We start from the raw sequence: 27,878 nt of genomic DNA on the forward strand, positions 1-27,878 counted from the left end.
GTATCTCTCTTTGTGTGTTTATCAGAGGTTTTTCCTACTACGCAGAGTCGATGTTTGGCCCTGTGCAATGGGGGAAACCTTAAAAGAAGAAACCCCACAATTATGCTCTACCAAGGGGCCTCTAAATAACTCAATGCATTGATGAAAAAAATAACAGCAATAGAAAAAGCTGTAACGCATGACAGAAACACAACTTGAATGAGGAAAGTCGACATAGGAAGAGGTGGAGCAATGGCTGAAATAGTGTAGGTTAATTTATACAGCAACAAGCTACGTATCTGGAGGTAAGTGATAATGCAATGTTCAAGAAACGAGTGTGGCATGGTGATAGCAGAAAGGCATCACATGTAACACGCTGCTGTGTACAGATAAAATGAGACCCACGGCAAGGAATCACAAGGAAAGTCCTCAGAAAGCCTAATGTTAGTCTATGACACACACTCGAATGGGGGACGACGCTTCATCAGACTGCAGTATCACACAACTCTGGGCAGAGTAAGAATCTTACCTGTTAGCTGTCCTGATTAAGTCACTTAGTAAGGCTCATGCTGTGTTGGAATAACATATCTTCTATTGCTTTAGAGTGTTAGATTATTAGAATAGGGAGTGATGCCCTGCGCAGAAGAGTTGCGTTAGTAAATATAAGAGCGCAAAAAGTGTCTGCCTTCTCTTGGGTTTAATGAAAGGGTAGTGGTGGTGATTGTATAAAAGCCCTTTTAAGTACAGCCAGGCTCTCCAAACCATGAATTTATGCTATAAAAATAAAATAAAATAATCGGTAATCTGGTTAGCTAACAAATGTCCTCTACGGCCTATCAAATTCTCTGCTTCAGGTGATATCTGTGCAACACAGCGAGCTAGATGTTTATTAGTGGGAAGGCAATTCACCTGCTGCTTGTGTGTCAATTTTAAATGCTTTTGGTATGCTCTTTGGCTGTATCAGGATGGTCAACTAGACTTCATCCTTTCCATTTTTCCTGAATAGTAGCTGGAAACAATGTTGCGTTGCCACAACTGTATTCTTCTTCTTGTGCGTTCTGCAGATGTGTGCACCGTGTTTCCTTGTGCAGTTACATGGCATACAGATACAAAATGTTTTGCTTTGTTTAAATTCCTGCATATTTGCCCCAGGGCTGAACAGAAATCTCCCCTGGCATGTTGCAATGCACATCTTTTGCAAATCTGTGAGATTTGCTTTCTTGCACGTGCCCTTTCTCTCTCTCTCTCTCTCTCTCTCTCTCTCTCTCTCTCTCTCTGGTGTTGTTGTTTTTGCTACAGTCTGGCCATTTGCACCCTTGCTTCTCTGTTGCATGACATTGACATTTTGGTTATTGTTGTTAAGCAATTTTCCTGAATTGCAGCCTGAAACACTCTTGAGTCAGCACAGCTGAATGCTTCTGCAGTTGGGTGCTCAGTTTATTTTGTTTCTTTGTGCAGATAAGTGGCATGCTGGTACAAAATGGTTTTGCTTTGTGGGGATTCCTGCATATTTCCCCTATTCTTCACAGGTGTAGCTGCAGCACAGGGGTGGTGTCTTTTAGGTAGAACTTGGTAAGGCATTGGAATGTGTCTGTGAATGTTCTCTAAACGTACTTCTCACCAGCATGCCCTTCCTGTTTCTAGTTCATTGGCTTATCCTGACAACAGGATATGTGCCGTTTTAAATGCTAGTATTTCTTTATGCTGCTCAGTAAGATGTTAGTCTCATGATTAAATACTAAGTGACAGTTCAACCAATTTGTTTTCTTAAAAGATCAGCTCCTGATACAAAGCCTTACTCAAGCTTACTCTTTGGGCACCCTTTGTCAAGTAGCTGGTTACATTTTTTTTTATTAAAAAAATCACTTTCCGAGAAACTGTTTCTAGGCGTTGCCAAAAACCAGCTTCCTGTTCCCTATCTAAAATTACCCCACCCATTTCCCCTGCCGTCATAAGCACCGAAGCCTCAAATTTCAAAACTGCTGCATTCTTTTCTCCCCCAATTCTACATTCTTTTTGCTCTCCTTGGATTTTTTTTAAGATTACGTAGGTGTTTCCATTTTGCCTTCTTACTGATTGCAAAACGAAAAGAGGATATGTCTCAAGATGCTGAAGATGTTGATTCATATTGTGCCATGGGCATGCAGCTGATGTCTCAAACCTTTTCTGAGTCCTGATGAACCAACCTTTTGAAAGTTTGTATAGGCAGAATTGTAGGTCTGGGCTGGCCTGAGATGTTTTGCTGCTGTGTGCAAAATGGACCACCCCTGTCCCCACAACAACGCCCACCTCCTACAGATATGGGTCCCCACCATGCTCCCTCTATGCCCCTGCTATATCACCTGTGCTGCTGCCAGCCCCATCACCACAGCTGTACCCAGGACTGTGCTCAGGCTGCTGCCACGATGCAGCAGCAGTGGCAAGAGGACAGTGGCAACGGGCAGTGGTGATAGCCGTGTGGCTGTGTTGGTGGTGTGGGTCAAACCGCAGCAGAGCTGTCAGCTGCGCAATGGCGGGGCCATGGAGGGGGTCAGAGGTTGCATCCACCGCCTGAAGTAGACAGGCTTCACCTCACCTAACGTAGGGCTGCCACTGCTGTAGGTCCAGGAGGCATGAATGTAGGAGAAGGTGGAACCTGTGGACTTAGACACCATCCCTCCAAAATAGTGATGTAATTTTAGGTTTCTAAAGAAGGAAACAAACTCTAATCTTTCTTATACAAGCTTGAAAAGCAGTTTCCTCTATGTCATTCCAAAAGGTCTGCTTTTTCAGATTACATGTGGAAAAATGCATGACTTTATGTTTGGAATGGGGAAAAACCACACACACTCTGTAAACTCGGCAAATGTCAAAGTTTGAGGCCTTGTTCTGCTATGATGTTGCAAGTCTGTTGTGGTGTTGTGAACCTAGTACTGCTAGGTTCTGAGGGGGGGGGGGAGAGACGATCGCTTTGAGAATTTATTAGAAACATTCGGCATCAGAAACATTCATGCTGATTCGTCTGGGCGACAGCAAACTCTTGATTGTCTAGCAGTCCCAGTCAGCTGGGAGATAACATTCAGCATTATTATATTATTTTATTTATTAAATTTCTACCCTGCCCTTCCTTCCGAAGGAGCCCTGTGTAGGGAGATGAACGAAATTTGTCCCTTGAAGAGCTGGAAAGAAGGAAGCTGATAAGGGAGGCTTGAGGGGAAATGACCCAAGAGAAAAGTTGACTAAAATAGCTGAGGTCTGAACATTAAAACCCAATATTTAGTTTATACCTGCCTAGTGAAGACCAAAAACTGGTGGCTGAGTTAGCCTAAGAGGCAGCCCAGGGTGTGATGGACTTACCAGAAGAAGGTTGCACAAGTAGGTCTTTGAAAGTTGGCCAAACTGTCCAAGCAGCCAGAAGTACAACCGGATGAGCTTTGGGGCTTTGAGGCAGATTGTCCCCAGTGACGGGACTGGTTTGTGGGAATGTTTGGCTGGGGTAGAGAGTTAAGGACACTTAGAAGCTAGTGTCAGCAACAGTGTCTCTTGAGCTTTCAGAACCTCTCAACAAGTATGTACCTTTAAGACCCCAGTGTAAATAGCAGTATTCCCTTATGTGCATAGCAGCTCTTTAACAGATCAAGCATCTTAGCGAAGCGTTTGTCCTGTCCCTAGTGTTAGCATTCATCGCATACCTAAGCTTACTTATCTGCTAGGAAGTTTTGAAAACATTCTGAGTGGATTTCTGGCAGCGGTAATAATAAAGTAGCAAAAATGCCTAAACTTGGCATGGCGCAGGGTGGTGCAGAGCCACGGAGAATAAGCCTTTGAAGGAAGATTTCATAAGGAAATCACTGTCTCTCCAGAGAAAATTTCTGGTGTGTTTAGTGCCATCTTAAATGACAAGATACTAAAAGGTAAATAATAATATCCAGATGGCTAAGGGGTATATATTGAGAGACAAATGGACATGAAAGTGGGAGACAGACTGTCAGAGCTGCCCGAGGTCCCAGCTCACAAAGGACCAATGCCAGTTCGTTGTTATATACAAAAGTCTTTATTAAAGTTCAGTTTCACTTTCACAGCCGCAGCGTGCAGCTCTACGTCTGAAACTCTAGACCGCCGAAGCTCCGTCTGAATCTCCTCCCCCCAGACACCAGTTTAAGACTCTAGCCTTGCTCCACCTCTTCCTTTGCTCCTTCCTCCTCTGGTTCCGCCTGTCAGCTGGGGTCTCGCCCTTCCTAGACTCTTCTGACGCTGAGTCCCCTGAGTCTTCCCCTGCCTCCGGCGGGCTTTAGGACCTGGTTCCCAATCCGGGTTTTCTGCTGTCCCACGCGCCTGTGCATTCGAACTTGGCGTGCGCGCCCAGCTGGCAACCTTCCTCCTGACCATTACACTGCTCCTGTCACTGCTTCCCCCTTCGGGGAGGCTAGCTGGACCTGACCTCCCCTCTGTTCCCCCACTCTCCGATAGAGGCGTGGTCAGCCCTGACTCATCTTCTCTCCCTGCTGGAGGAGACGCTGGCCCTGACACATGGGACTCTTCCCCCCCACTACGCTCTGGTGGGGAAGCTGGTCCTGATCTCCCGCTGCTGCTTTGGGAGTCCCCGCTGGCCCCTTGTTTCTGGTGTGTCCCCCCTGGGACCCCCATTGCCCTGACCATCGGCGCCTCCTTCTGGGAATCTTCTGATTCGCTGGAGAAGCTCATGGAATCTCTCGGGTCACTGTCATACTCCCCTACGCTGCCCTCAGATTCTTCCCCTTCGCTCTCCATTTCCTCTCTCCCCTGTGCCTCTGTCCCTGAGCCCCTGACACAGACGAAATAAATGAAACAGAAAATGCAAACTCGTATAATTTTGGGTTGTGGAAGTTATAGCTTATTTGCTCATCTTTCATTTCACCTTTCATTTCCTCCATGAAAATGATATCTTAGGAGATTCGTCATGTGCAAAGTGCTATGCTAGAAAAATTTAGACTTCAGTCTGTTTTAATTATATAATCCCTCATTGTCTGCACAAATATTCACTGTGACTTCTAACATGTATGTAATCTAATAATTTGATTATATCCAAGTTCTTACTCATTTAAGCGATTTGTTTGAAATCAACTTTAATGAAATAAAAATTCTTACTAATTCTATTTTATTAAAGTTTATTTCTTTTAAAACAAACAAACAAACACAGTTAAAATATTTGTTTTAAGCAAATAGTGAAAAGGTGTGAGTTGCCTTAGACGCTGAAATGCACTGCCTGGAGGAGACAGGACCATTTTAACATTTATTCTGGTCCTTCCTTGAGGGAAGAATGCAAAAGGTGTTCCAGGACACTGAGGAAGAATAAACTGTTGGAATCTATGGTGACCATTGTACGCTTGAAAAGAGACTTGGCTAGGCATGGCGGTTGTGATTGATCTTGAATTGTTTTGTCGACAGGTGAAAGAGAATATTGGGAGACCTTTAATGAATAGGAAAATTAGTCTTAATAAGGAAAGGCACCGAAAAGTGGTTATATGTTATCAAATGGTGTTAAGATTGCTGTGATCCTTTGATTGGTGAAAAGAAATCATGCATGTAATCTGGAAGAGTATAAAAAAACATAGCTTGGGGTGTGGTTCTTTACAGCCTCCTCCTTATTTTTTAGGGTGTCCCTATGAACATTTGTATTTCAGTAAGGCCTATCTTTTCACTTGGAGCCGGTATCCTTTTTGGGGGGGTTTCTGGGAGGGATACCTCCAGCCTAGGAACCCCTTTTAAATATCTCCAACAGACCTCTGCAGATTTGATATCTACAGAAAGATCTATTAATGCAACAGCCTAGTAGATCTCAGGAGCACCCTGTTACATGCTATAGCCTCCCTCCCTCCATATTTCTATTTAGGGCTCCCATGCACACCCACCACTGGTGTTTGAAGCCAAGCACACTTGGTGTGAGGTGCGAACCACATGTGTTGTGTAGCTTCTTGAGAAATACTGTTGTTTCCTTCGAACCGGCTTGCATATGATTTGTAAATGTAAGCTACAGTTCAGCTGAGGTGTCAACACTACAGGAAACAGCTGCACATGCAGAGATGACAGAGTTATTTAAGTTTTGAGAGGTGAGGGGTTGGCAGCACAGGGAAGCAGATCATGTAATGTGCATTGGGTAAAGACATCCCTGCCTCCTCTCTGGTGGGTAAGGTAAAGGTAAAGGGACCCCTGACCATTACGTCCAGTCGTGACCGACTGGGGTTGCGGCGCTCATCTCGCTTTATTGGCCGAGGGAGCCGGCGTACAGCTTCCGGGTCATGTGGCCAGCATGACTAAGCCGCTTCTGGCGAACCAGAGCAGCGCACGGAAACACCGTTTACCTTCCCGCCGGAGGTACCTATTTATCTACTTGCACTTTGACGTGCTATCAAACTGCTAGGTTGGCAGGAGCAGGGACCGAGCAATGGGCGCTCATCCCGTCGAAGGGTTGCGAACCACCAACCTTCTGATCGGCAAGTCCTAGGCTCTGTGGTTTAATCCACAGCACCACCTGCGTCCCCTCTGGTGGGTGCAGCAATGTAAAAAGGCAATTTTGATTGCATTGGAGGGAAGCAACCTCACATTGCCTAGGTGTCTCCCTTAAAAAGACACCAAACTCCCCCCAACTTCTTCAGCATAGTGTACCCCACTTGTATTTCTCTTCCCCATGTTCTGCATCTGGCTTCTCCCCCTGCCCCCCAATCAAAATCTCAATCCAGGTTCCACCCCCGCCCCACGGCAGGAATAGGAATACCTTATCCCACCATTTTCCTGGTCCAAATGTCCCTTTCGAAATCTAAGCCGCCATTGTGGGCAGTGGTTCTGGCAAGCTGACAACTGAGTCCATCTCACTACACTGTGAATATTTTTGCATAGTAAAGGAATGCAAACAAAAGAGTTAACAAAATAACGGCAAGTGAACTCCCACCATCCAACTATGAGTAGGGTCTGTAGCTCAGTGGCAAAGTATGAATGAATAATTTTTGTTTGTGCTTTGTGGCAAAGCATATTCCTTGTACAGTGGTACCTCAGGTTAAGTACGCTTCAGGTTACAGCCTCCGCTAACCCAGAAATAGTGCTTCAGGTTAAGAACTTTGCTTCAGGATAAGAACAGAAATCGTGCTCCGGTGGCGCAGCGGCAGCGGGAGGCCCCATTAGCTAAAGTGGTGCTTCAGGTTAAGAACAGTTTCAGGTTAAGAACGGACCTCCAGAACAAATTAAGTACTTAACCCGAGGTACCACTGTATGTGAAAGGCCTCCAATTCAATCTCCAGCATCTCCAGTTTGCATTGGAAATTTCCCTGTATGAAACCTTGGAACACCACTGTCAGTCAGAGTAGAAATACTGAGCTAGATGATCTGACTTGGCATAAGGCACCTCCCTATGTTCCTGCAAGGGGACTCTACTATGCAAATCACCTGCTTTTGTTGATGATGTTGACATCGGTAATGCTGACTCAGCTTTGAGGGCCAGTGACAAATTCTGCAGACTATCCTACCAGACAGCGAGTGGCATACGCCAGGTTTGAATATGCCAGTGGCATATTCAGGCAGGTTTAGTTTCCTTGTGGCTAGCTCACAGGTGGATTTCTGGTGTTCTCATGTAGGCACAAGCAGGAAATCTGTGGCTAGAATGATCATCGCACAAATAACAGACAAGTTTTCCAAGTGTCAACATTGATTTTAGAATGCATTTTACCATTTTTGGAGCAAGTTGGGAAGGGGAGATCTCTTTCTCAAAACTGAAACATGTAAAGAACTATCTTAAGCCAACCATGAGATGGAAACAACTGTATTCACTCAGTATTCACAACTGAGAATGAGCTTCTGCAAAAAAAAAAATATTGAAATTTGAAGATGTAATCTGTGTAAAATGAAGTATGAAGATGTAATCGGTGATTTTGCTAAGAAAAAAAGAGCCTCAAAGATTGTATTTAATTGACATTTACTTAAGACAAATTATGCAAACCATACATAATGAAGTGTGCCTATCAGCATATGACAGAAGCTATGTAATGTTGTGAGCTGGGGGGGGGGGGGATCAATCTGGGTGATGCCCTTAATTCCTTTCCTGTATCTGTGGGGATAGAATGTATCATAGCCCGCAAGGACTTTGGCTAGCTAGTTAAGCACCACAATTAGCATAGCCCAAGAACTTGCTTTGTGCCATAGAACAAATGGGTGGGCCTTTTCCACCCCTTTACCTAGCTCTGGGGTCGGCAAACTAAGGCCCGGGGGCCGGATGCGGCCCATTGGGCTCGTTAATCCATCCCGCAAACCTTGCGGACCCTGCCGCCCGCTCGATCAGTCCCTGAGCTAAACCGGCACAGCGCGCAGGACTCGCTGCGTGGGGACTGAATTCCACAACACTGGTATGGCTTCAGATTGGCTGCAGGAAGATGGGAGGCGGATGTGACGTTTACTGGTTTCGTGTTCCTTTGTTTCCCAGTTGGTTCTCTGCTTTCACAGAGAGAGCATGTATATTTCTTTTCTGTCTGAGTAGTTAGAAATAAAACACTCTTTGCAATGTAGCTCATACTATCTCGGGTCTTTCCCTGCGTGCTGGATACACTGCGTAATGGGGGAACGTGCTCGGTGCCTCATCAAAGGCTCAGGTCGTTAATCATGTCAGAGGACTCGACCGGAAGAGTCGTCCGGTCAAACGCAAGTCTGACAGGAAGCTTCTGCAGCCAATCCGAAGCCGCAGACGCCTCTGGGCAACACCCCTTCCTTCGGGCTGAGGTGGCCACCTATGGCCAAGAGTCGAGTGAGAGGAAGTGGTGGTGGTGGGGAGGCTGCCTCCACCACCCAGGCCAGCAGCATGAGCTCTGTGCCCCGCGGACCCCTGGTCGAGGCAGAGGTCGTCGCTGCTGCTGCCGAAGATGAGGCAGCATTGGCAGTTGTGGCTTGAATGGAGGCAGAGGGGGCTCCTTTCAGGAGGAGGGGTGCTTTCAGGAGAGGGCAGGTCCAGCCCTCCACAAGGTCCAAGGGACAGTGGACCGGCCCCCTCCTGAAAGAGTTTGCTGACCCCTGACCTAGCTGATAGGAAGGAGACTGGCCAGAGTTGTTGTTGGCTGAGCTGGAAGCAGGCAGGAAGCTAGCGACACCAATACACTGGAGTTTAGGGCTCCCCTGAAAACCAAAAGGGAAGAAAGATCTGTTGGGGTGTTAATGCTGTGAGCCCCTACATCCTATGCTCAGCTTGTATCCATGCGTGAATAAAACTAGCATGTCCTAAAGACGCCACATTCTCCACTGACCTACAGTCGAAGGAAACCAAACCTGGAAGAGCACTTGAGGCCCCTGGAGTTTCTCCCTGCTCAGAGACGGCAACAGTAGAATCAGAATAATCTTTATTTGCATCAGCCACTAGCCATAGCAATAAAATAAAATACAATGTGTTGCAGATAGAGGTGAAAGCTTAACACTACAAAATACATTCTGGAGCTTTACATCAGTAAGCAAATAACAGATCTTATTTTAAGGAAATGGCAATGACAGAGTTAAGCATCAGTTTCCCATTGCCCGTTGGAGCACCCCACCCATTCGCTTGTACTGCGGTTACTTTCATTTCCCTGTGCAGTTGTGTGTTGGCCAACAGCCTCGTGTTCTGAGCCTCTAAAGTGAGTAGCCATGCCTTATATTATTGAATGAGAACTTAACGGTATTTGTGATGAATAGCACAAGGAAACGTGGGGTTGGGTTGATTTGCAGCATTCTTTGTGCTGTCGAAAAATGGCTTTTCTGCCTCTCTCTTTCAAAGCACTTGTCTAAATAACCCTTTTATATTTCTCTCTGTGAGGCTGGACTAAGAGGCGCAAGCAGAGATGATGATGAATTGTCGGCTTCTGCTGGCATTGCAAGTACTGCATTGGGTGGCAGGTACCATGGTAAAACTCGACAACGGTGGGTTTGAAGACCTGGTCATTGCCATCAATCCTAGGATACCTGAAGACGACAAACTTGTTGAACGCATAAAGGTGAGACGGCTAAATAGTTGTGAACATGTTTGATTAGCATCTTACCCCTCAGCGACTGTGATAGACTGCGAAAATGCACTGTGCGTTTTACGACTGTAGGTTTCCCCGCAACAAGGCTCAGACATATATGGCAGCTGCAAGAAAACAGGCTGTCTTCCCCCACAGGCGCATTAAAAAAATATATTTTAAAAATCTGCAAAACTTGCAGGGACTCCAAGCCTTCTGATCCTTCCCTCTTGTGAACTGGTGCCACCATTTTGGCTCTGTAACGTAGGAGCCAACTCCTAGGGGACAAGGTGTCTTCAACTCCCCCAGTAAAATATTTGAGGGGGCCAGATACACCCCCCCAAGTTGATGGGCTTTGCCACTGAAATGATGTTTGTGTGCTGCATATTGTGATTGATTATGTGGGGCAGGACTTATCTGCCCCCCCCATTTTATTCGAATTGGAACCCCTGCTCTATACATGCATTGGTGCTCACACCCTGAGTGCTGAAAATAGAGGGAAAGGGAGAGATAGATTGTGAAACAGCAACGGACTTCCTGAAGGACCACATGCCTTCCTCTGTGTGGTTTTGTTTGTGTGCCAGAACGCTGCCATGTACTTGGAGGTGAACGTTGCTCAAGTTTTGACACCGTGCATTTAAAGCACAGCGAACGCACATTTAAAGTGAATTACCCCAGCTTTACCTTTCCCATTCGCGAAGCTACTTGTTCCCAGCACTTTTAATTAGCTACAATATGCAGAAATCTTTGGGGTCAAGTCGTGGGCTTTAAATGTGCGGTGTGACTCTGCAGATGTAAAACACCCCATCAATTAATAAGAAATAAATAAGTAATAAGTTGCTTGTAGATTTTTACAAAAGTAACTCCGCTGACACACTCGGGGGCTGGGAACGGAAGCCCCACGTGAAATGGTCATCGGCTGAACTTATGTGTGCTGTTTATACTATTTTATTGTCTCAACCCCCATGAAAAGACTTTTGAAATCTTTTAATCAATTGGTAGTGCAAGAAAAAAACAAAATTGGTTATGAAAAGGCGCAAAAGTTTTGGTTTTTGCCAAAAGGTTTAAACACCACATGGCGTATTGATTGAGCAGTTGGAAATCCTTCAAATTATCTAGGATTATAGGTTTAAACTAATCAGAGCTCTGTGAAGCACCACATTTCTGGAGATAATTCCAGAAGTGGGATGTCACTACCAAGAACAGCCCTTCCCTCCACCATCACTTGACAAAATGGCTACCACTTTGGAGAAACAAAACAAAAATGTCTTTAACAGGAGGTAATTTACCCAGAAGTTTGTCAGGTACAACTTTTTGCAGAACTTCTTTCCCCCTCATATCAGGGTGGAATCTACACACATATAAAAACCATTCTGAAAATGCTTTTGGAAAAAACCACAAACCAACTTTAAAAATATATATATACATTGAATTTTCCATAAGGCTCACCTTCGCCATCTAGTGTCACATTGTATATTGCACTTGAAACACACTTAAAACGTTTTGTTTGCAGCTGTGTAGCTGAGTCTCAGGTGTAGTTTTGCATGCTAAAATCCCTATATGTCAGGCTGCAGTTAATGACGCAGGAGTATCCACACAAAAATGTGCCTGATGCAGGCATGTGCAATGCATCTCCTAGCCCAGGAGTCAGCAAACTTTTTCAGCAGGGGGCCAGTCCACTGTCCCTCAGACCTTATGGGGGACTGGACTATATTTTGAAGAAGAAGAAAAAGAACGAATTCCTATGCGCCATAAATAACCCAGAGATGCATTTTAAATAAAAGGACACATTCTTCTCATGTAAAAACACGCTGATTCCCGGACCATCCGTGGGCCAGATTTAGAAGGCGATTGGGCCGGATCCAGCCCCCGGGCCTTAGTTTGCCTACCCTTGGAGAAAGGGATTTAGGGAAAGAAAGATGGCAGGAAAGACCAAAGGGCACATTCCGTAAAACCCAATGCAGATACTAGTCACTGACAGACAGAGGTTTTTCCTTTCCTTGTTAGGACATGGTCAAAGAGGCGTCAACATATCTCTTCAGTGCTACACAACAAAGATTTTACTTCAAGGCTGTAAAACTTGTCATTCCTTCAACATGGAAAGACAAAGCAGAGTATCAGAGAGTAACTACAGAAACCTATGACAAGGTAAGTCTAGGGGAATACTTTAAATTGCAAATGTACTTGTAGTATTTTTTTAAAAAAGAAAAGATTGGGGCAAATGGAAAGATCAGAGGGGAAAATAAATACAGAATAAGACTATGCCATCACTTTTGAATGCAACTGAGTTTACTTTTGATTGAACATGGATATCAGAGAGAAACTGCACAAACCTATGATAAGGTAAGTCTAGAGGAATTGGGCTGTATAAAATATATTGTTCTTACAGATGTGATAATGGTCAAGGCTAGATTAAAAGGGTTGGGGACCCTGGTGCGCTCCCAAAACAGGATCCCCCTTTACTCTCAAAGGAATGCATGAAAAAAGGAACTGGAAAATATATTTTGAGAAATCTTAAATACTAGCACAAGTGGCTGGGCCTGGTGAAATTTTAATTCCTTACCCCTACAGTTATGATTCATGGGTTCCCACTTAATTTTATTTTGATTTTAAATGTGATTTGAATTGTATTTTAAACTAATCGTTTGATTTTGTGTTTTTAATGTATTTTATATATTTAGTGTTAGCCGTCCTGAGCCCGGTCTCGGTCGGGGAGGGCGGGGTATAAATAAAATTTATTATTATTATTATTAACAAATTTGTTATCACATATGCTGTCACGGACTACGAAAAGTACTTGGAGCATTTGCCATTTCACAAGTTAGCGCCTTTTGGTGATCCTGAGCATTTTTCATTCTTTAAACTCACTTCTCATTGCGTTTGCTCACTTTCAAATGTCAATTAGTCACGAGTTCTTGGCATAGCCTCCCTCACATGGTGGTTGTGAAGATTTACGAGGCATAATACGCTCATAATATGCTTGTATCATAGGCATCAAATGTTGATTCCTTTAACCCAAGTGATGGGTCCTTGTAAAGGTCCATCTATTTTGGAGATTAGAACAGCTCCAAGGCTTCAACCACTCTTAACCTAGCTTGTTGGACTCCATGTCTTCTTTGATGTACAGAGCAACACCACCTCCAGGATGCTCTTGCCTGGCTTTCTTATAATGTCAGTATCCAGATATAACCATGTCCCATTGTCTCTCTCCATTCTACCTGACATCCGTCATGCCCACTCCATCCACGCTATCCTCTAAGAACAAGCACTTCAGCTTGTCCATCTTGGCTGGGATATTTCCAGCATTAGCATATAAACACATATATACAGTACCTCTCTGAGATACTTTTGTTTTAGCCTACAGTTCTTTGGCTCCCAAAGTTATGCTTTTGGTATCATCCTGCTTGCTCTTAAGTTATAAGGGCTCCTTATGTAGAGGTTAGAGAACATTAAGTGCTTATTGAGCATTTTTGTTCTGAAAGGGGTCAGCAAACTTTTTCAGCAGGTCCACTGTCCCTCAGACGTCGTGGGGGGGCCAGACTATATTTTGAAAAAAAATAAAAATGAACAAATTCCTATGCCCCACAAATAACCCAGAGATGCATTTTAAATAAAAGCACACATTCTACTCATGTAAAAACACCAGGCAAGCCCCCACAAATAACCCAGAGATGCATTTTAAATAAAAGGACACATTCTACTCATGTAAAAACACGCTGATTCCCGGACTGTCCGCGGGCCAGATTTAGAAGGCGATTGGGCCGGATCCGGGCCCTGGGCCTTAGTTTGCCTACCCATGGGTTATACAAACGTTCATCTTGATTTCTATGCAGGGTATTATACATCTTCCTGTTGATCATTGGTCCACTCCTTGTTTCTCAACACATTTCCTAACTGCAAAAAGCTGTTTCAAAACAAACTGATTTATTGTGCTAGGGTGACAGAGCACTTCAACCCACTTCACTTATACAGATCAGAATTTACGAATGTGCATTTGAATTTCTTTCACAAAATATAGACAGTCTAGAGATCTGGACAACCTATAATTGTGAATATGTATACATTCACTGACAGTAACCCTGCAGCCCGATGTGCTCTTTACTGAGTGTAAGCCTAACTGAATATCAAGACTTCTTTCTACATCTACCTGCATAGTATTAGGCTACACACTTCACAAACTGCACAGGTATTTATTCAAAAGATGATCTTAGCTGTTTTAGGAGAATACACTATTAGGCTATAACTTCTTTTAAATGTGCATTGGAACCCTTGGGCCCAAATCTGTGTACAGTGGGACCTTGGGTTACAAACACTTCAGGTTACAGACCCCTCTAACCTGGAAGTAGTACCTCTAGTTAAGAACTTTACCTCAGGATGAGAACAGAAATCGTGCAGCAGCAACAGGAGGCCCCATTAGCTAAAGTGGTACCTCAGGTTAAGAACGGTTTCAGGTTAAGTTCGTAACCAGAGGCACCACTGTACTGTATTTCTGTTCAGAATCAAATTCACCGTATAAGATTAATCACCATATAAGATTAATATCAACAGTATTGGTTGTTTCTTTTCTCTGTGATCTTTTAGCCGTGTTCTGTTTTATTTCAGGCCGATGTCATAGTGGCAGAACCTTTCCCCAAATATGGAGACGATCCCTACACCTTGCAATATGGCGGATGTGGGGAACCAGGGCGATACATTCATTTTACTCCTAACTTCTTGACCAATGGCAATTTGTATAATGCTTATGGTCCTCGAGGTAGTACCTGTTTTTATTATTATTATTAAAATGTGAGTCAAGGTTTCAAAAGATAATGCTTTCTCAGGAATTCCATTAACTCCTTAAATGTAGTTGCTTACTTACTCAAAAGCCTCCTAATTTGTCTGTAACAGATCAGCAATATTTCCATGTCAGATTCATCAGAACATAATCTAGTCACAACGTCTCCTTTCTTGAAGCTAGTTGAACATGCTCCCATTCCATCGTACCACCTCATCCCCTCAACCTGAAGCCATTAATAAATTGGCTTTAAAACGACCATAGTCAATAATACCCTGTGCTGTGAGAGCTCGAGGCTCACAGGTGAAGCCCAGCAATATTCCATCAAGAGGTCAAGTCAATGGTTTGAGTCAGAAACTCAAGGTGAGAGTCCATGACAAGGTCATAAGGCTGTGCTACAAGATGTCAGAAGAAGGAGAAGAAAAAGAAGAAGAGTTTGGACTTGATATCCCACCTTTCACTGCCCTTAAGGAGTCTCAAAGCGGCTAACAATCTCCTTTCCCTTCCTCCCCCACAACAAACACTGTGAGGTGAGTGAGGCTGAGAGACTTCAGAGAAGTATGACTAGCCCAAGGTCACCCAGCAGCTGAATGTGGAGGAGTGGGGAAGCGAACCCGGTTCACCAGATTATAAGTCCACCGCTCTTAACCACACCACCACTGCTGGCTTGCACCGTGACTGAACTGAAGCCTTATAGACATTGATGGGAGGGAAGGAGGGACTTTTGAATCAGATCAAAAAGTTGCCTATCCCTTTCATAGTTATTTAATTGCTTGTGTGTGTGTGTGTGTGTGTGTGTGTTGTACATTATATGTTTCTTCCCCCTGCCCCCAAAAAGTGTGTCACATTGAGCTTTGTCATTGTCTTCCACAGGTAGAGTCTTTGTTCATGAGTGGGCTCATCTCCGATGGGGTGTCTTTGATGAGTATAACAACGATGCACCTTTCTATGCTACTGGAGGAGACAACTTGCCTGAAGCCACAAGGTACCACCCCATACCATCCAGTTATTGTCTAGACTGGATTAGCCTGTAATTTGATGATATACAGAAGAGACTTTTCATTAGGGGAAAATGCTGCAATGTCTTGGCAGACAGCACCCCCAATGAGTACCTTTTTTCTCCTCCCCCCCCCCCCATTTTGTAAGAAACACGTTTATTGAATAACACAAAAGCCCACCACCACCACATTCCGCAACAAGAGTTTTCAATTCATTGAGAAAAGGCTGTGTCCGAAGTTACTGCCACTTCTGGGAAATGTTGTCAAGCCCCATGCCATGCCCTCTTCCTCTGGCTTTTCAGGATAGCAGCTTTGCCCCTTCCAGCCCCAGAGCCCTGGTTTTCATTCTCCGTACTTCTTAGCATTGGCGCATTTTTCAGCATATCAGGCAAGATGAGGAATCGGGTTTTGCTCCCCCGAATGTACACCTGCTCTAGATGTGCCACACGGCCATCTCTGTAGGTCACTGTCATGTTGCCTACTACCTACTTTTTCTTGCTCATGTCCTTATCAGCTGCAGTCTTCCAAGCATTCATGTATCCCATGAGAAGGCCTAGGTAGGATGTCGAGAGACCCCTTGTTACTCCATTAAGCCTTCTTCCCATTGTTCATATCGAGGAGTCCTTTGGGACAATAGGAGTTAGCACAGGCATAGGGCCAACCTAATCAACACCCCTAGACGGTCTGGTTGCAACTGTTTGCAATAGGTAAGTCTTAGGATTGCCATATTTCAAAAAGTGAAAATCCAGACCAAAGATTGTTGAGCATTTTTCTTGGGGGTGGGGCGGCAAAGTTTGAGGGAAATCACCAAAAAATCAATACTTCCGATATGGGCTTGCCATACACCTGGGTTTTTTCAGACATTTTAGCCGCTTGCCGAAAATTCTGCCTGGATGCCATTTTCGACGAACAAATCCTGGCTATGTCTGATGTATGGCGGCCCTAGTCAGTCTTAATCATCTCCCCAGCCAAATCCAGTTGCTGCTGCTGCTGCATCGTCGTCGTCATCATCATTATTATTTCTATTGTTATTGTTATTTTAATTTATATCCCATAGCAGCAAGGCAGGAGTGAATGACTGATCTAATCTGCACACAATCGTCATTTATGAAAAAAGAGACCTCTCCCCCAAGTTGATTCTTCTGTGTAAATTACATCACTTTAAAAAAAATTGAAATTGTTATTAGTCCAGAGGTTCACATTATCACCACAGGAAGAAAAATGCCTTAAAATGGTACAAAAGTCCCTGTTTGCAGACCCATATATTTGTGACATAAAATGCTTGTCTGGAAGCAACCTATGTGACTGAGGGCTCATCATCACTTCCACTCGTGCCACGCCACTCAAAAGTGGATAAGCTCTTAATCAAACTGTATTATATCCATATTACTTAGAATTCTACAGTCCGATCTTCTGGGAGTGCTGGTGGGCGTTTTAGCAACTGTGGCATGGACAACAACAACATAGCATGCAACCATGCCAGCATGTAATTGCGTATTTCTCGACTTTTAAACTGACTGGCCATTATTTGTTTCTGTTATATTGATTAGGTGCTCAACGGAGTTCACTGGTCAATACATATTCCCACTTGATAACAAGCAACACAGACGTTGCAAAATTGATCCCCAAACTCAGCTGTTTGAACACGGATGCGTATTTTTCCCAAGCAGACGCCAAGATACTGCAGCTTCTATAATGTATTTGCAAAGTATCCCTTCGGTAAGTACGACAAATCTCAGTTGGGATCTATTCTTCTCCGGTGTCTGCCTTCAAAAACACAAGATTTTTTTTTGCTAAGGAGGTAGGCAACCTCAACGTCCGTGTTTAAGGGAGGAATGGACTGCGTTCTTGCTCCACCTGCAGGAGCCCAGAAAAAAACTTTTCACAGCAGAACAAGGCACACAGAGACACACCCCTTTTGACTTTTTAAACTTTTGAGGTTTGCCCAGGATTTCTTCTACTCCTGCATACACCAGGGATTTCTTGTGTTATCTTATATCTCCCTCTTGTGTTGTGCCGTTGCTATTTCAGCCACATGAGCACTGAGACTCCCCCTTGTAGTGATGTATGGACATTGTGACGTTAACATTGTGACGAAGGTGCTGGAGAGGAAATAGTTAAACAGGTTACCCAATCAGGACCCAGGGGGGTGGAGTCAGAGGGACTATAAAACCAGCTCTGGGAGGGGCGAAGGGAAGAGTTCGTTGGGAGTTGGGTGGTTGGTTGGAGTGGGAGTGAATTGGGATAGAGTCTGTGGGTAGGTTGAGTTAGCGTAGTGAAATAAGCTGAGTCAGGAACAGTTAGGGGCTAGGAAGACAAGTAAATATCTGAGAGGTGGTTTAGTGAGTGAGAGCAGGTAGCGGAAGTTATAGGTCTGGATAGGCACCCCATGATTGTAATTGACCGAAACCGTTTATGAAACCACACACTTGTTAAACTGCAATAAATAAACAGAAGTTTATGTTCCAATTTAACCCTGACTGGACTCAGTATTGTACCAGGTAGGGCCTGAGTGGTGGCAGCGAGAAATAAAGTGGTGGCACAGGGATAAATAGAAGGTGAAATGTCTGGGGAACCTGTGTGATCGCCACAGACATTAACTTGTGACATGGGAAGTGAATGTCTGTTCAAGCCCTGGGAGGTCAATAAGCATAGCTGTCAACTTTCCCCTTTTCTTGCGAGGAATCCTATTCAGAATAAGGGAATTTCCCTTAAAAAACAGGAAAAGTTGACAGCTATGTCAATAAGTAAACTTGAACAGACTCTTTGGAAACTCTTTTCATTGCATTTTTGTGAGGTTAAGGGCAACAGACGTCTAGAACTAAAAATCTGCTGAACACCCTGTAGCCTTTTTTTGTCTGTGTCGATGAATGTCAATCTTTGCAGCACCTCTTCGTAAGGAACAGCTGCCATGAAGTAGGAATTGCTAATGAGGTTGTGATCTTGACCTGTCCTTCCCTATCTTTTATTTAGGTTACTCAGTTCTGTGACAAAAGCAATCATAATATTAAAGCAACAAATTTGCAGAATAAAATGTGCAACTACAGGAGCACCTGGGAAGTAATTATGGACTCTCCTGATTTTGCCAGTTCATCTCCAATAACGGTTCCCCCACCTGATCCCACTGTCTCCTTACTGAAAAAACAGGAGAGAGTTTTGTGTCTAGTGCTTGACGTTTCCGGGAGCATGGATGCGGTAAGTCTTCTTTCCATGTTCAGAAGATCTATTTTGAGACAGTTCAAAAATTATGGTATTCATGTCTATAGCGAAAGCAAATGGACACTGAGGTCTAGCTCCAAGGGCCTTCTGGCAGTTCACTGCAAGAAGTGAGGTTACAGGGGACCAGGCAGAGGGCCTTCTCAGTGGTGGCACCCTCCCTGTGGAACACCCTCCTGTCAGGTGTCAAGGAGATAAACAACTATCTGACTTTTAGTAGGCATCTTTAGGCAGCCCTGTATTGTGAAATGTTAATGTCTGATGTTTTACATTTTTTAATGTACTGTAAGCCACCCAGAGTTGCTGCGGAAACCCACCCAGATGGGCAGGGTATAAAAAATAAAATCATTTTTCTAAATGTCATTACAGCATTGACATTTCTGTAGTAAATGACACTCTATAATAGGAACACTGGGGACGCGGGTGGCGCTGTGGGTAAAACCTCAGTGCCTAGGACTTGCCGATCGCATGGTCGGCGGTTCGAATCCCCGCGGCGGGGTGAGCTCCCATCTTTCGGTCCAGCTCCTGCCCACCTAGCAGTTCGAAAGCACCCCCAAGTGCAAGTAGATAAATAGGTACCGCTTTATAGCGGGAAAGTAAACGGCGTTTCCGTGTGCTGCGCTGGTGCAGGCTCGCCAGAGCAGCTTCGTCACGCTGACCACGTGACCCAGAAGTGTCTCCGGACAGCGCTGGCCCCCGGCCTCTTAAGTGAGATGGGCGCACAACCCTGGAGTCGGACACGACTGGCCCGTACGGGCAGGGGTACCTTTAATAGGAACAGTGAGGCTCGATTTTGTTGTTTCTCAGTTGTAGGGAACCTTCAGCCTTCCACATACTGCTGAACTACAACTCCCATCAGTCCCAGCAAGCATGGCCAGTGACCATGGGATTTGTAGTTCAGCAAACATTCATCACACTTGGTCTACCTGATTATATAAGTTTATTTGGATATTTATCCAGCTGCGGTAACAAATCCATATAGGAGATGTGCTGCAGGGAAGGGCAATGTGGCCGTTGTGTGCCAGAGGGCAACCTCAGTCACATTCTGTGTTGGTGCAGGGAACCCAGAGCAAGTGATGGATTATGGGAGATGGTAAACACTGGGTAGGGGAGAGACAGAATGGATGAAGCATGGAAGAAGGAAGGGGGAAATCCAACTGCAAGCATTTGGTTGAGATATCTAAAGAGATCAATCAGGTCTTTTAGGATTCTCAATAGGACAGGAAGCTTCAGCAGCTACCCATGTTCTGGTGATAATCCCTGAAGTGGTTTCAAGAGACATGGGAATCATTTGACTGAAAGTCAGGGTAAAGACCATCTAACTAACCAAACAACTGCTAAGCAAATAGAAACGAGATTCTGTTAACTGAATTGGTATTTCTATATATAACATATGGAAATGTGTTCAGCAGCCACAAAAATATTATAGGAGAAATATTATTTGAGAGCACAATTCACAGGACAAGCCCCATTTAAATGAAAGCTGCTGTTGTGCACCTCCCATCAATTTCAGAAAAATTTCCAGATGGACTGCGCCCTGAATCACAACACGGATGAGGTTATTTGGATATCTGAAACATTATGGATTTGTCTATATTCACGAATGTTTTGCTGATCACTATACTTACAAATTCAGGGAATTTTTTTATTTGCTTCTTAGAATGCACTGGCAAGTCTGTGAATGCTGTTTGTTTTTTAATTATTATTCACATGCAGAGCAATCGCATTGGTCGGCTGAAACAAGCTGCAGAAATATTCATCCTGCAGATTATTGAAGCGGGATCCTGGGTTGGGATAGTCGCGTTCAACAACAGAGCATCAGTTCTGACTGGCTTGAAACAGATCAGCAGCAACAGCATGCGGCAAACTCTTGCAGACTATCTTCCTACCTCAGCTGGTGGAGGAACCAAAATATGTTCCGGAGTGCAGTCAGGATTTCAGGTGAAGGAGAAGAAAAAAATCTAGATTATTTTATTCCTATGCTTCTGTTTAGTCGAGTAGCCAGATATAGAAGAAGGCAAGGTTGCTGCATATAATAATTGTGTTCTAGGGGGCATATCAGGTCTCATAAAAGCCAACAAAACTGAAATTCAGTGCAGACAAGATAGAGGTGCTGTTAGTAGGTGGTTTGCTGCCTGGGTAAGTGGTGTTCACTTGAAAGCTCAGGTTCATAGCTTGGGTGGAGCCAAAAGAGCCAGTGTGGTGTAGTGATTAAGAGCGGTGGACTCGTAATCTGGTGAACCGGGTTCGCTTCCCCGCTCCTCCACATGCAGCTGCTGGGTGACCTTGGGCCAGTCACACTTCTCTGAAGTCTCTCAGCCTCACTCACCTCACAGAGTGTTTGTTGTGGGGGAAGAATTGCTTTAGTTTTCCAGCTCACCAATGTTTACAAAAATGTACATATTACGTACAAGTTTACATGAAATGGAATCTATTATTGAAAAACCTATAATCAAGATGCATAATCAAATGGGGGGGGAATTATATTGGGGGGAATGCATTATATTACGAGAAAATGCTGTGAACACTGCATATAAAAACACGTCTATTAAGAGAAATTTGCACTAAAATGCTGAATAATTTTCATGAGGAATTTTTAAAATAAAATTCTGAAATAACTGCAGAGATTGAAATTTAAGAATATAAAAAAGAGAAACTGTGAGGGCTGATATTGACAGGTCTTCTGTTCCTAGGCATGGATTTTAGGGGAATGCTATGGCAGTTGTGGAACAGCAGCTAGACAGAGGAGTGAGCAACCCAATTTGCACATATTTTCTACCCTTTGAAAGTAGTGAAGTAGCAAATGCTGTTTCTCCCTTAATAGTAACATATATGGCACTGCAGTCCACTTCTGTTAGAGGTACAAAATTAATTCACACATATGTCACAGAGCAGCAACCGTACAACATACTTGCAGAGCTTTGTAGCAGTTATGTCATACACTTTAAGTGTGTGCCCTTCTACATTACTAATTGCTGTTAATTTTTCAATCCTTTTTTCCCCATACAGGTCTTTTTACAAAAGTATTCAACTACAAAAGGCTGTGAAATTGTGCTCTTGACAGATGGTGAAGATAGTACTATAACCTCTTGTTTTGAAGAAGTTCAAAATAGTGGGTCTATAATTCACACCATTGCTTTGGGACCAAGTGCTGCAGAAGAACTAGAAAGATTGGCAGACATGACAGGTAAGTGATTGAATGAAATGTCTGAGTTTTACAGGAGTCTTCTGTGCTACTTAGTGCCAGCTGCTGTCTTGCAAAAAGTTTGTTTTGCTTCAGACACACACTGTCCGCAGCAATATTCAGAGAAGCCTCTCTCAGCAGCAATTCCCCTCATACAGAGAGAGAGAAGAAAGAAAAGCAGTTAAAAACAACAGTTACAGTCATACCTTGGTTCTCAAATTTAATCCGTTCCGGGAATCTGATTGGCTGCAGGAGCTTCCTGAACTCAATCAGAAGCCATAGAAGCCGCGCTGAACGTTCAGCTTCCAAAAAATTGTTCAAAAACTGAACACTCACTTCCTGTTTTTGATCATTCGGGAGCCGAAATGTATGAGTTCCAAGGTGTTTGGCATCTGAGGTTCCACTTTACTTGAATAACAGTCACAACACAATGGAACGCCTCTCACATGTGACTCACAGTCATCCAATCACATGAGAAAGCTACGGCCCTAGGAAAAACCCATGTTAAAAACACACAAAAATTTAATATGAATAAATATGACTATTTCAGGAAATTAAACCATGATCCTTAACAATCCCAAGTCCTATTGCCGTATTTACTCGAGTCTCATACATGTACGTCACCAAATCTAACGCACACCTCAACTTTCAGAACCTTGAAACAAACAAAAAAATGTATTTGCTGGCGAATGTAAATGTGCTGTCGACTCTAATGCACACCTTCATTTTTCGCAACGTAATTTGGCCCCAGAAAGTGAGCATTAGATTTGAATAAATGTGGTATTCTGTCATTACGGCATTTGTGAGGATAGAACGCCATATTGAAAATGGGGAGACCGAGGTTCAGCCACAAAAGCTCACTTTGCACTGTCTTTCAGCAGACTTTTTGTGAGGATAACATTGGAAAGGGTCTTTGTGTACTGGGTTAGGTGCGGTGGTGAGATACAAGGGCAATTAAGAAATCTAGAGTTTCCTTCCTTCCGCTGAGTTAAGTGGGCTAAATTTTCCTTAGCCACTCCAGTTGCTGCCTATGACCACAAAACACAAACACCTTGGTGGGTGGCATTCTATGAAATAAAAAGCCCTAGTGCAAGAATTAGTGATCGTTCAATAAAATTTTCACCATTCCCCTCCACCCGCGCCGTGTAGTTGCCACTACAAGGCATCATACAAATCTAATTGCATTTTATTCCACCTGAAAAATTCTTCTAATTATTATCATTTCAACCACATTTCAGGAGGTTCAAAATTTTCTGCCACTGACAGTTTGGATTCCAACGGCCTCATTGATGCTTTCAGTGGAATTTCTTCAGGAAGTGGAGATATCAGTCAACAATCTATTCAGGTTTGAACTGCAAAGATTTGAGTGCATGCCGCAGTCTATCATCATCATCATCACTATCACTATTATTATTTGCTTAAAATTACTAGGCACCATACAAGAATTAAAGTCAACACAGAGTGAAATCAATTCTACAGCCCACATTTTTCTATTATTGAACATGGGGAGGAACAGGTATTAAAAGAATTAAAAGAGAAGGGCTAACGGCCAAAATGGATTTTGGCAGAGCTGAAACATTTCACAATGTACCATTCTGAGTTCAAATGAATGTGTAATATAATTCATTTTTCTTTGCCTGGACAAATAACAAATTGGAGAAGAGGTTTCATTAGGAAAATAAGGTAAAGATAAAGGGACCCCTGACCATTAGGTACAGTCGTGACCGACTCTGGGGTTGCAGTGCTCATCTCGCTTTATTGGCCGAGGGAGCCGACGTACAGCTTCCGAGTCATGTGGCCAGCATGACTAAGCCGCTTCTGGCGAACCAGAGTAGCGCACGAAAACACCGTTTACCTTCCTGCCGGAGCGTTACCTATTTATCTACTTGCACATTGACGTGCTTTAGAACTGCTAGGTTGGCAAGAGCAGGGACCGAGCAATGGGAGCTCACCCCATTGCGGGGATTCGAACCACCGACCTTCTGATCGGCAAGTCCTAGGCTCTGTGGTTTAACCCACAGCGCCACCCGTGTCCCTCATTAGGGAAATAGTATATGACAAAAGTGTTTCTTTAAAAACAACAACCCAGCAGCATGGTTCCAGCCCAGCTACCCATTGCCAAAATGTGGAAACTGGAGATTTGAGTTGCCTCATCTAGCATTGTCCAAATATTGGCTGGCCATTTCCAAGGCTGTTGAGGTAGAGGTGCAATTGTTTCCACCTGTTTCAACGTAGCTGCTTATCTGCCTTCCTCCATTTCTTTAACATTGAAATATTGATAGAAACTAAATTTATCACCACTGGACAAACCAATATCTGTTTGGGGCAAGACCTATCATGTCATGACTGTACCAGCATTTTTATTAATGGCTGAGTATTGCGTATTACTTGTCCAGCAGAACTAACCACTGTGAAGGCACCTTCTAAACAATGTACCACCACTCATTTCTTTACATCTTATGAAAGGAAATAAACCATATGTATTCAATTTATAAAACTTTTCAGATACTGTATACTTATTTCTCCCCCCTCCCCCCACCAACAGCTTGAAAGTAGAGGGCAAAGCGTCGGTTCCCAAGACCAGCTGAATGGTATTGTAACCATTGATAAAACAGTGGGGAATGACACTTTCTTCGTGGTGACGTGGGACACATCCCCACCGGAAATTCTGCTCACAGATCCCAAAGGAAGAGAGTACACTGAAAAAGACTTTGCAGTTGATAACACCAACGTCCGAACAGCTCGCCTCAAGATTGATGGAACTGCAGAGGTAAAAACTGAGCTCTTCTCAAACTTCTCTATGTGTCGAACCATGACTAGGAATGTGCCTATTCCTTTTTGAAAAGGGAGAAATGACTGTAGCTGTGTTAGTGAAGGGTTGCGTCACTACAGCAAATTATTTAAGAGCCATTCACTACTAATCCTTACAACATTTAACATTCAGTTGCTTGTCTGAAATGATAGTTTCTGTGCAACTGACCAGTTTATTACTTTATCCCTTATAGGGCAGAATCTCACAGAATAATCATAGAATCATCGAACTGTAGGATTGTAGAGTTGGAAGGGACCCCAAGCATAAACTAGTCCAGCCCCCTGCAATGCAGGAATCTTATGTTATATCTATACTATTAGGCAGTCCATTATACCATGCGAAGTCTGAGGCCTTTGTTGTTCTGCCTGACTGCGCCACATAGGGCAGCCCAGACCTACTTTTATGCCTGGGGAGTGGACCTGAGGGAAGACTGTGTCCCTCAGGTCCTCTCCCCAAGCCCTGCTGCCCAGGCTGCTGCGGATTGGTCTTTTCAAACTGTGGGCCTGATGTTGCCCATGATGCTCTCTGGTGGCCAGGAGGGAGCGGCAATGGCTGTGGAAAGATGGTGAGAATCTGCGGGGCTGAGGAAGCACTGCAGTGGGCCGCAACTGCTGCTCACCGTGGAAGGAGTAAACGTGCATTATATGTCCAGCTTGCCGCTGCTGCTCGTACCTTCTGCACTTGTAGATATATATTTTGTAGAAAATGACATCCATCTTTATCAAAGCACAACAATAACCAAAGAAATGGAACTGTATTCACCAACGTTACTTAGATGTGCAATATTCTTCTATATTTCAGACAGGAGATTGGATTTACTCAATTCAGAATACATATTCAAATGCTCAGGTCATATCGATAACAGTCACAACTAGAGCAGCATCTGTCAATGTGCCCCCGGTGATTGTGAAGTCCTTTATGAATAGCGATACCAATATGTTTCCTAGTCCGATGGTTATTTATGCAGAAGTCAGCCAAGGATTCTTACCTGTTATCGGTGCAAAAGTCATAGCCACAGTTGAACCAGAGATCGGAACACCTGAAGAGGTGGAGCTTTTGGACAATGGTTCAGGTACGTTTATTTTGAAACGTTATGGGCAGTATGCATTCTGGATTTATTTATTTTTTCCCCTGAAGCAGAATATTAACTCATCAAATCTAGCATCATCTAAGTTGACATAGTGGATTCAAAAGCTGATCTTGGCTGTTCATCTTTCGCAGTGGCAAATTCATTCATTCTTTTCTGATAGAGTGCATACATTGCAACCAATACCAGTGTATGTATTTGGCTTTTCCTGTAGCATGTGACTTGCCTTATCTGCATATGTGAACTGGAACTGTTATATATCAAGATCTCAATCTGGGCTCCCTAGTTTCATCAAGCCGTGCAAATCTGTCAAATGTTGGTATCACAGTTGGATAGTATGGAGACCTACTAATGTTTGGGAAAACAAAAACATCTTTGTCTGGTGCTGAAACAATAGCAAGATTGGTGCCTAGTGGGCCTTCCTGGAAGAGCATTACATAACTGTGAGCTACTACAGAGAAGGTCCACTCACTCTTTGCCAGCCTCCCAACTTCCCTCAGAAATCACACACAGGGAAAGGAACCAGATGATGATCTCTGGATCTGGGTTAGTTCATATGGGGAAAGGGAGTCTTTAATTTTGATAAGTGTCCTGATTTTGTTAACTGCTTGGCACTGCCAAAAATGGAGCTTGTCAGGTATATGGGAAGCTACAATAATGCTGGTGTGTTGTGTTGGTTACAACTTGTGTTGGCCTGTGAGGCACAAATATTAAAACATTGGTACCTTATGATCCTATATTACAGAGATCAGAATCAAATATTAGCTGTTTCCATTAAAACAGCCACACACATTGTGAAATGAACACCTCCCACATAGGTTATGTAGGGTTTTGTTTTTTTAACGACCAGCAGTGAGAGATGAGCTTTGGGATGTTACATTTATATATCTGTGTATTCAGGTGCTGATCTTATCAAGAACGACGGGATCTACTCCAGGTATTTCACATCACTCAAAGGAAATGGCAGACACAACCTAAAAGTGCGTGTCGAAGGAAAAGACAAGGTTCTTAAACGGTCCCGTAGGCAGAGTCAAGCTCTCTATGTACCAGGTTTCATAGAAAATGGTAAGCCTGGGTTATGAAATAGCTTTACTGGTGGTATGTTAGCCCTGTGATTCTCAAAATGTGAAATTGGGAGTCTTGGAAGTAACATAAGTTTCTTCCTGCTATTCCCTTCTTTATAAAGGTCTTTATGTAGATCTGGACACTTGAGCATACATTTCTGATGCATGGGTGCATATATGTGCCCATAGTCTTCTATCCTATAATATTCTGGATGTGTTAATCGAATGTGTCATTGAACCAATGAAACAGCTCCCTAACTCTTACAAGGCTTTAAAATATGACTGTGGTATCCTTCTTTTGGCTAACACTTTTGGCATTTTAGATTCCCTTCTGTTTCTATTATTTGCCAGCCCAAAGTCTAGATCAGGCACGTCCAACTCCCAAGAGACTGTGATCTACTCCCAGTATAAAAAATACCTGTGATCTACCCACTGTCATTGGAGAGAGGAGGAGTGTGGTTGGACATGCCTGGTCTAGATCAAATGGCTTTATTTTCCCCCTAGCAACTCTAGGCAACCATGGTGGAATCTACACACATATAAAAAACCCCTGTGAAAATGCTTAAAAAAAGAAAAAGTTTTGAAAAATGCATTAAATTTGGTGTAGCTCACTGTTGCCTTCTAGTGTCACATTTGTATATTGCACTTTATATTTTAAATGCTTTATTTGCAGATGTATAGCTGGATCCACATATGTAATGCATTGATGCTACGTGTGGGTGGGAAAGAGGCACGTGATCCGTTTGCTCACATAACTGTGGTATTTTTCTGCATACAGCAGCTTCAGCGTAGGGGAAGC

At 43.6% G+C, this 27,878-nt stretch overlaps 1 protein-coding gene across 1 annotated transcript in view; it reads left to right on the forward strand.

Annotated features, from left to right (window-relative positions):
* The window catches only part of LOC310709814 (uncharacterized protein), an 82,116-nt gene that overhangs the window by 22,485 nt on the left and 31,753 nt on the right, over positions 1 to 27,878 (forward strand). Inside the window, exons 5-13 of the mRNA XM_083509853.1 lie at positions 15,592 to 15,703; positions 17,267 to 17,435; positions 18,690 to 18,911; positions 20,649 to 20,873; positions 21,942 to 22,119; positions 23,355 to 23,461; positions 24,662 to 24,886; positions 25,730 to 26,000; positions 26,916 to 27,080. Coding sequence (XP_083365979.1) covers positions 15,592 to 15,703; positions 17,267 to 17,435; positions 18,690 to 18,911; positions 20,649 to 20,873; positions 21,942 to 22,119; positions 23,355 to 23,461; positions 24,662 to 24,886; positions 25,730 to 26,000; positions 26,916 to 27,080 — 1,674 coding nt within the window. The remainder of the gene's footprint in view (positions 1 to 15,591; positions 15,704 to 17,266; positions 17,436 to 18,689; positions 18,912 to 20,648; positions 20,874 to 21,941; positions 22,120 to 23,354; positions 23,462 to 24,661; positions 24,887 to 25,729; positions 26,001 to 26,915; positions 27,081 to 27,878) is intronic.

The sequence above is a fragment of the Podarcis liolepis genome (assembly GCF_965112155.1).
Source record: "Podarcis liolepis genome assembly, chromosome: 6".
Classification (NCBI taxonomy): Eukaryota; Metazoa; Chordata; class Lepidosauria; order Squamata; family Lacertidae; genus Podarcis; species Podarcis liolepis.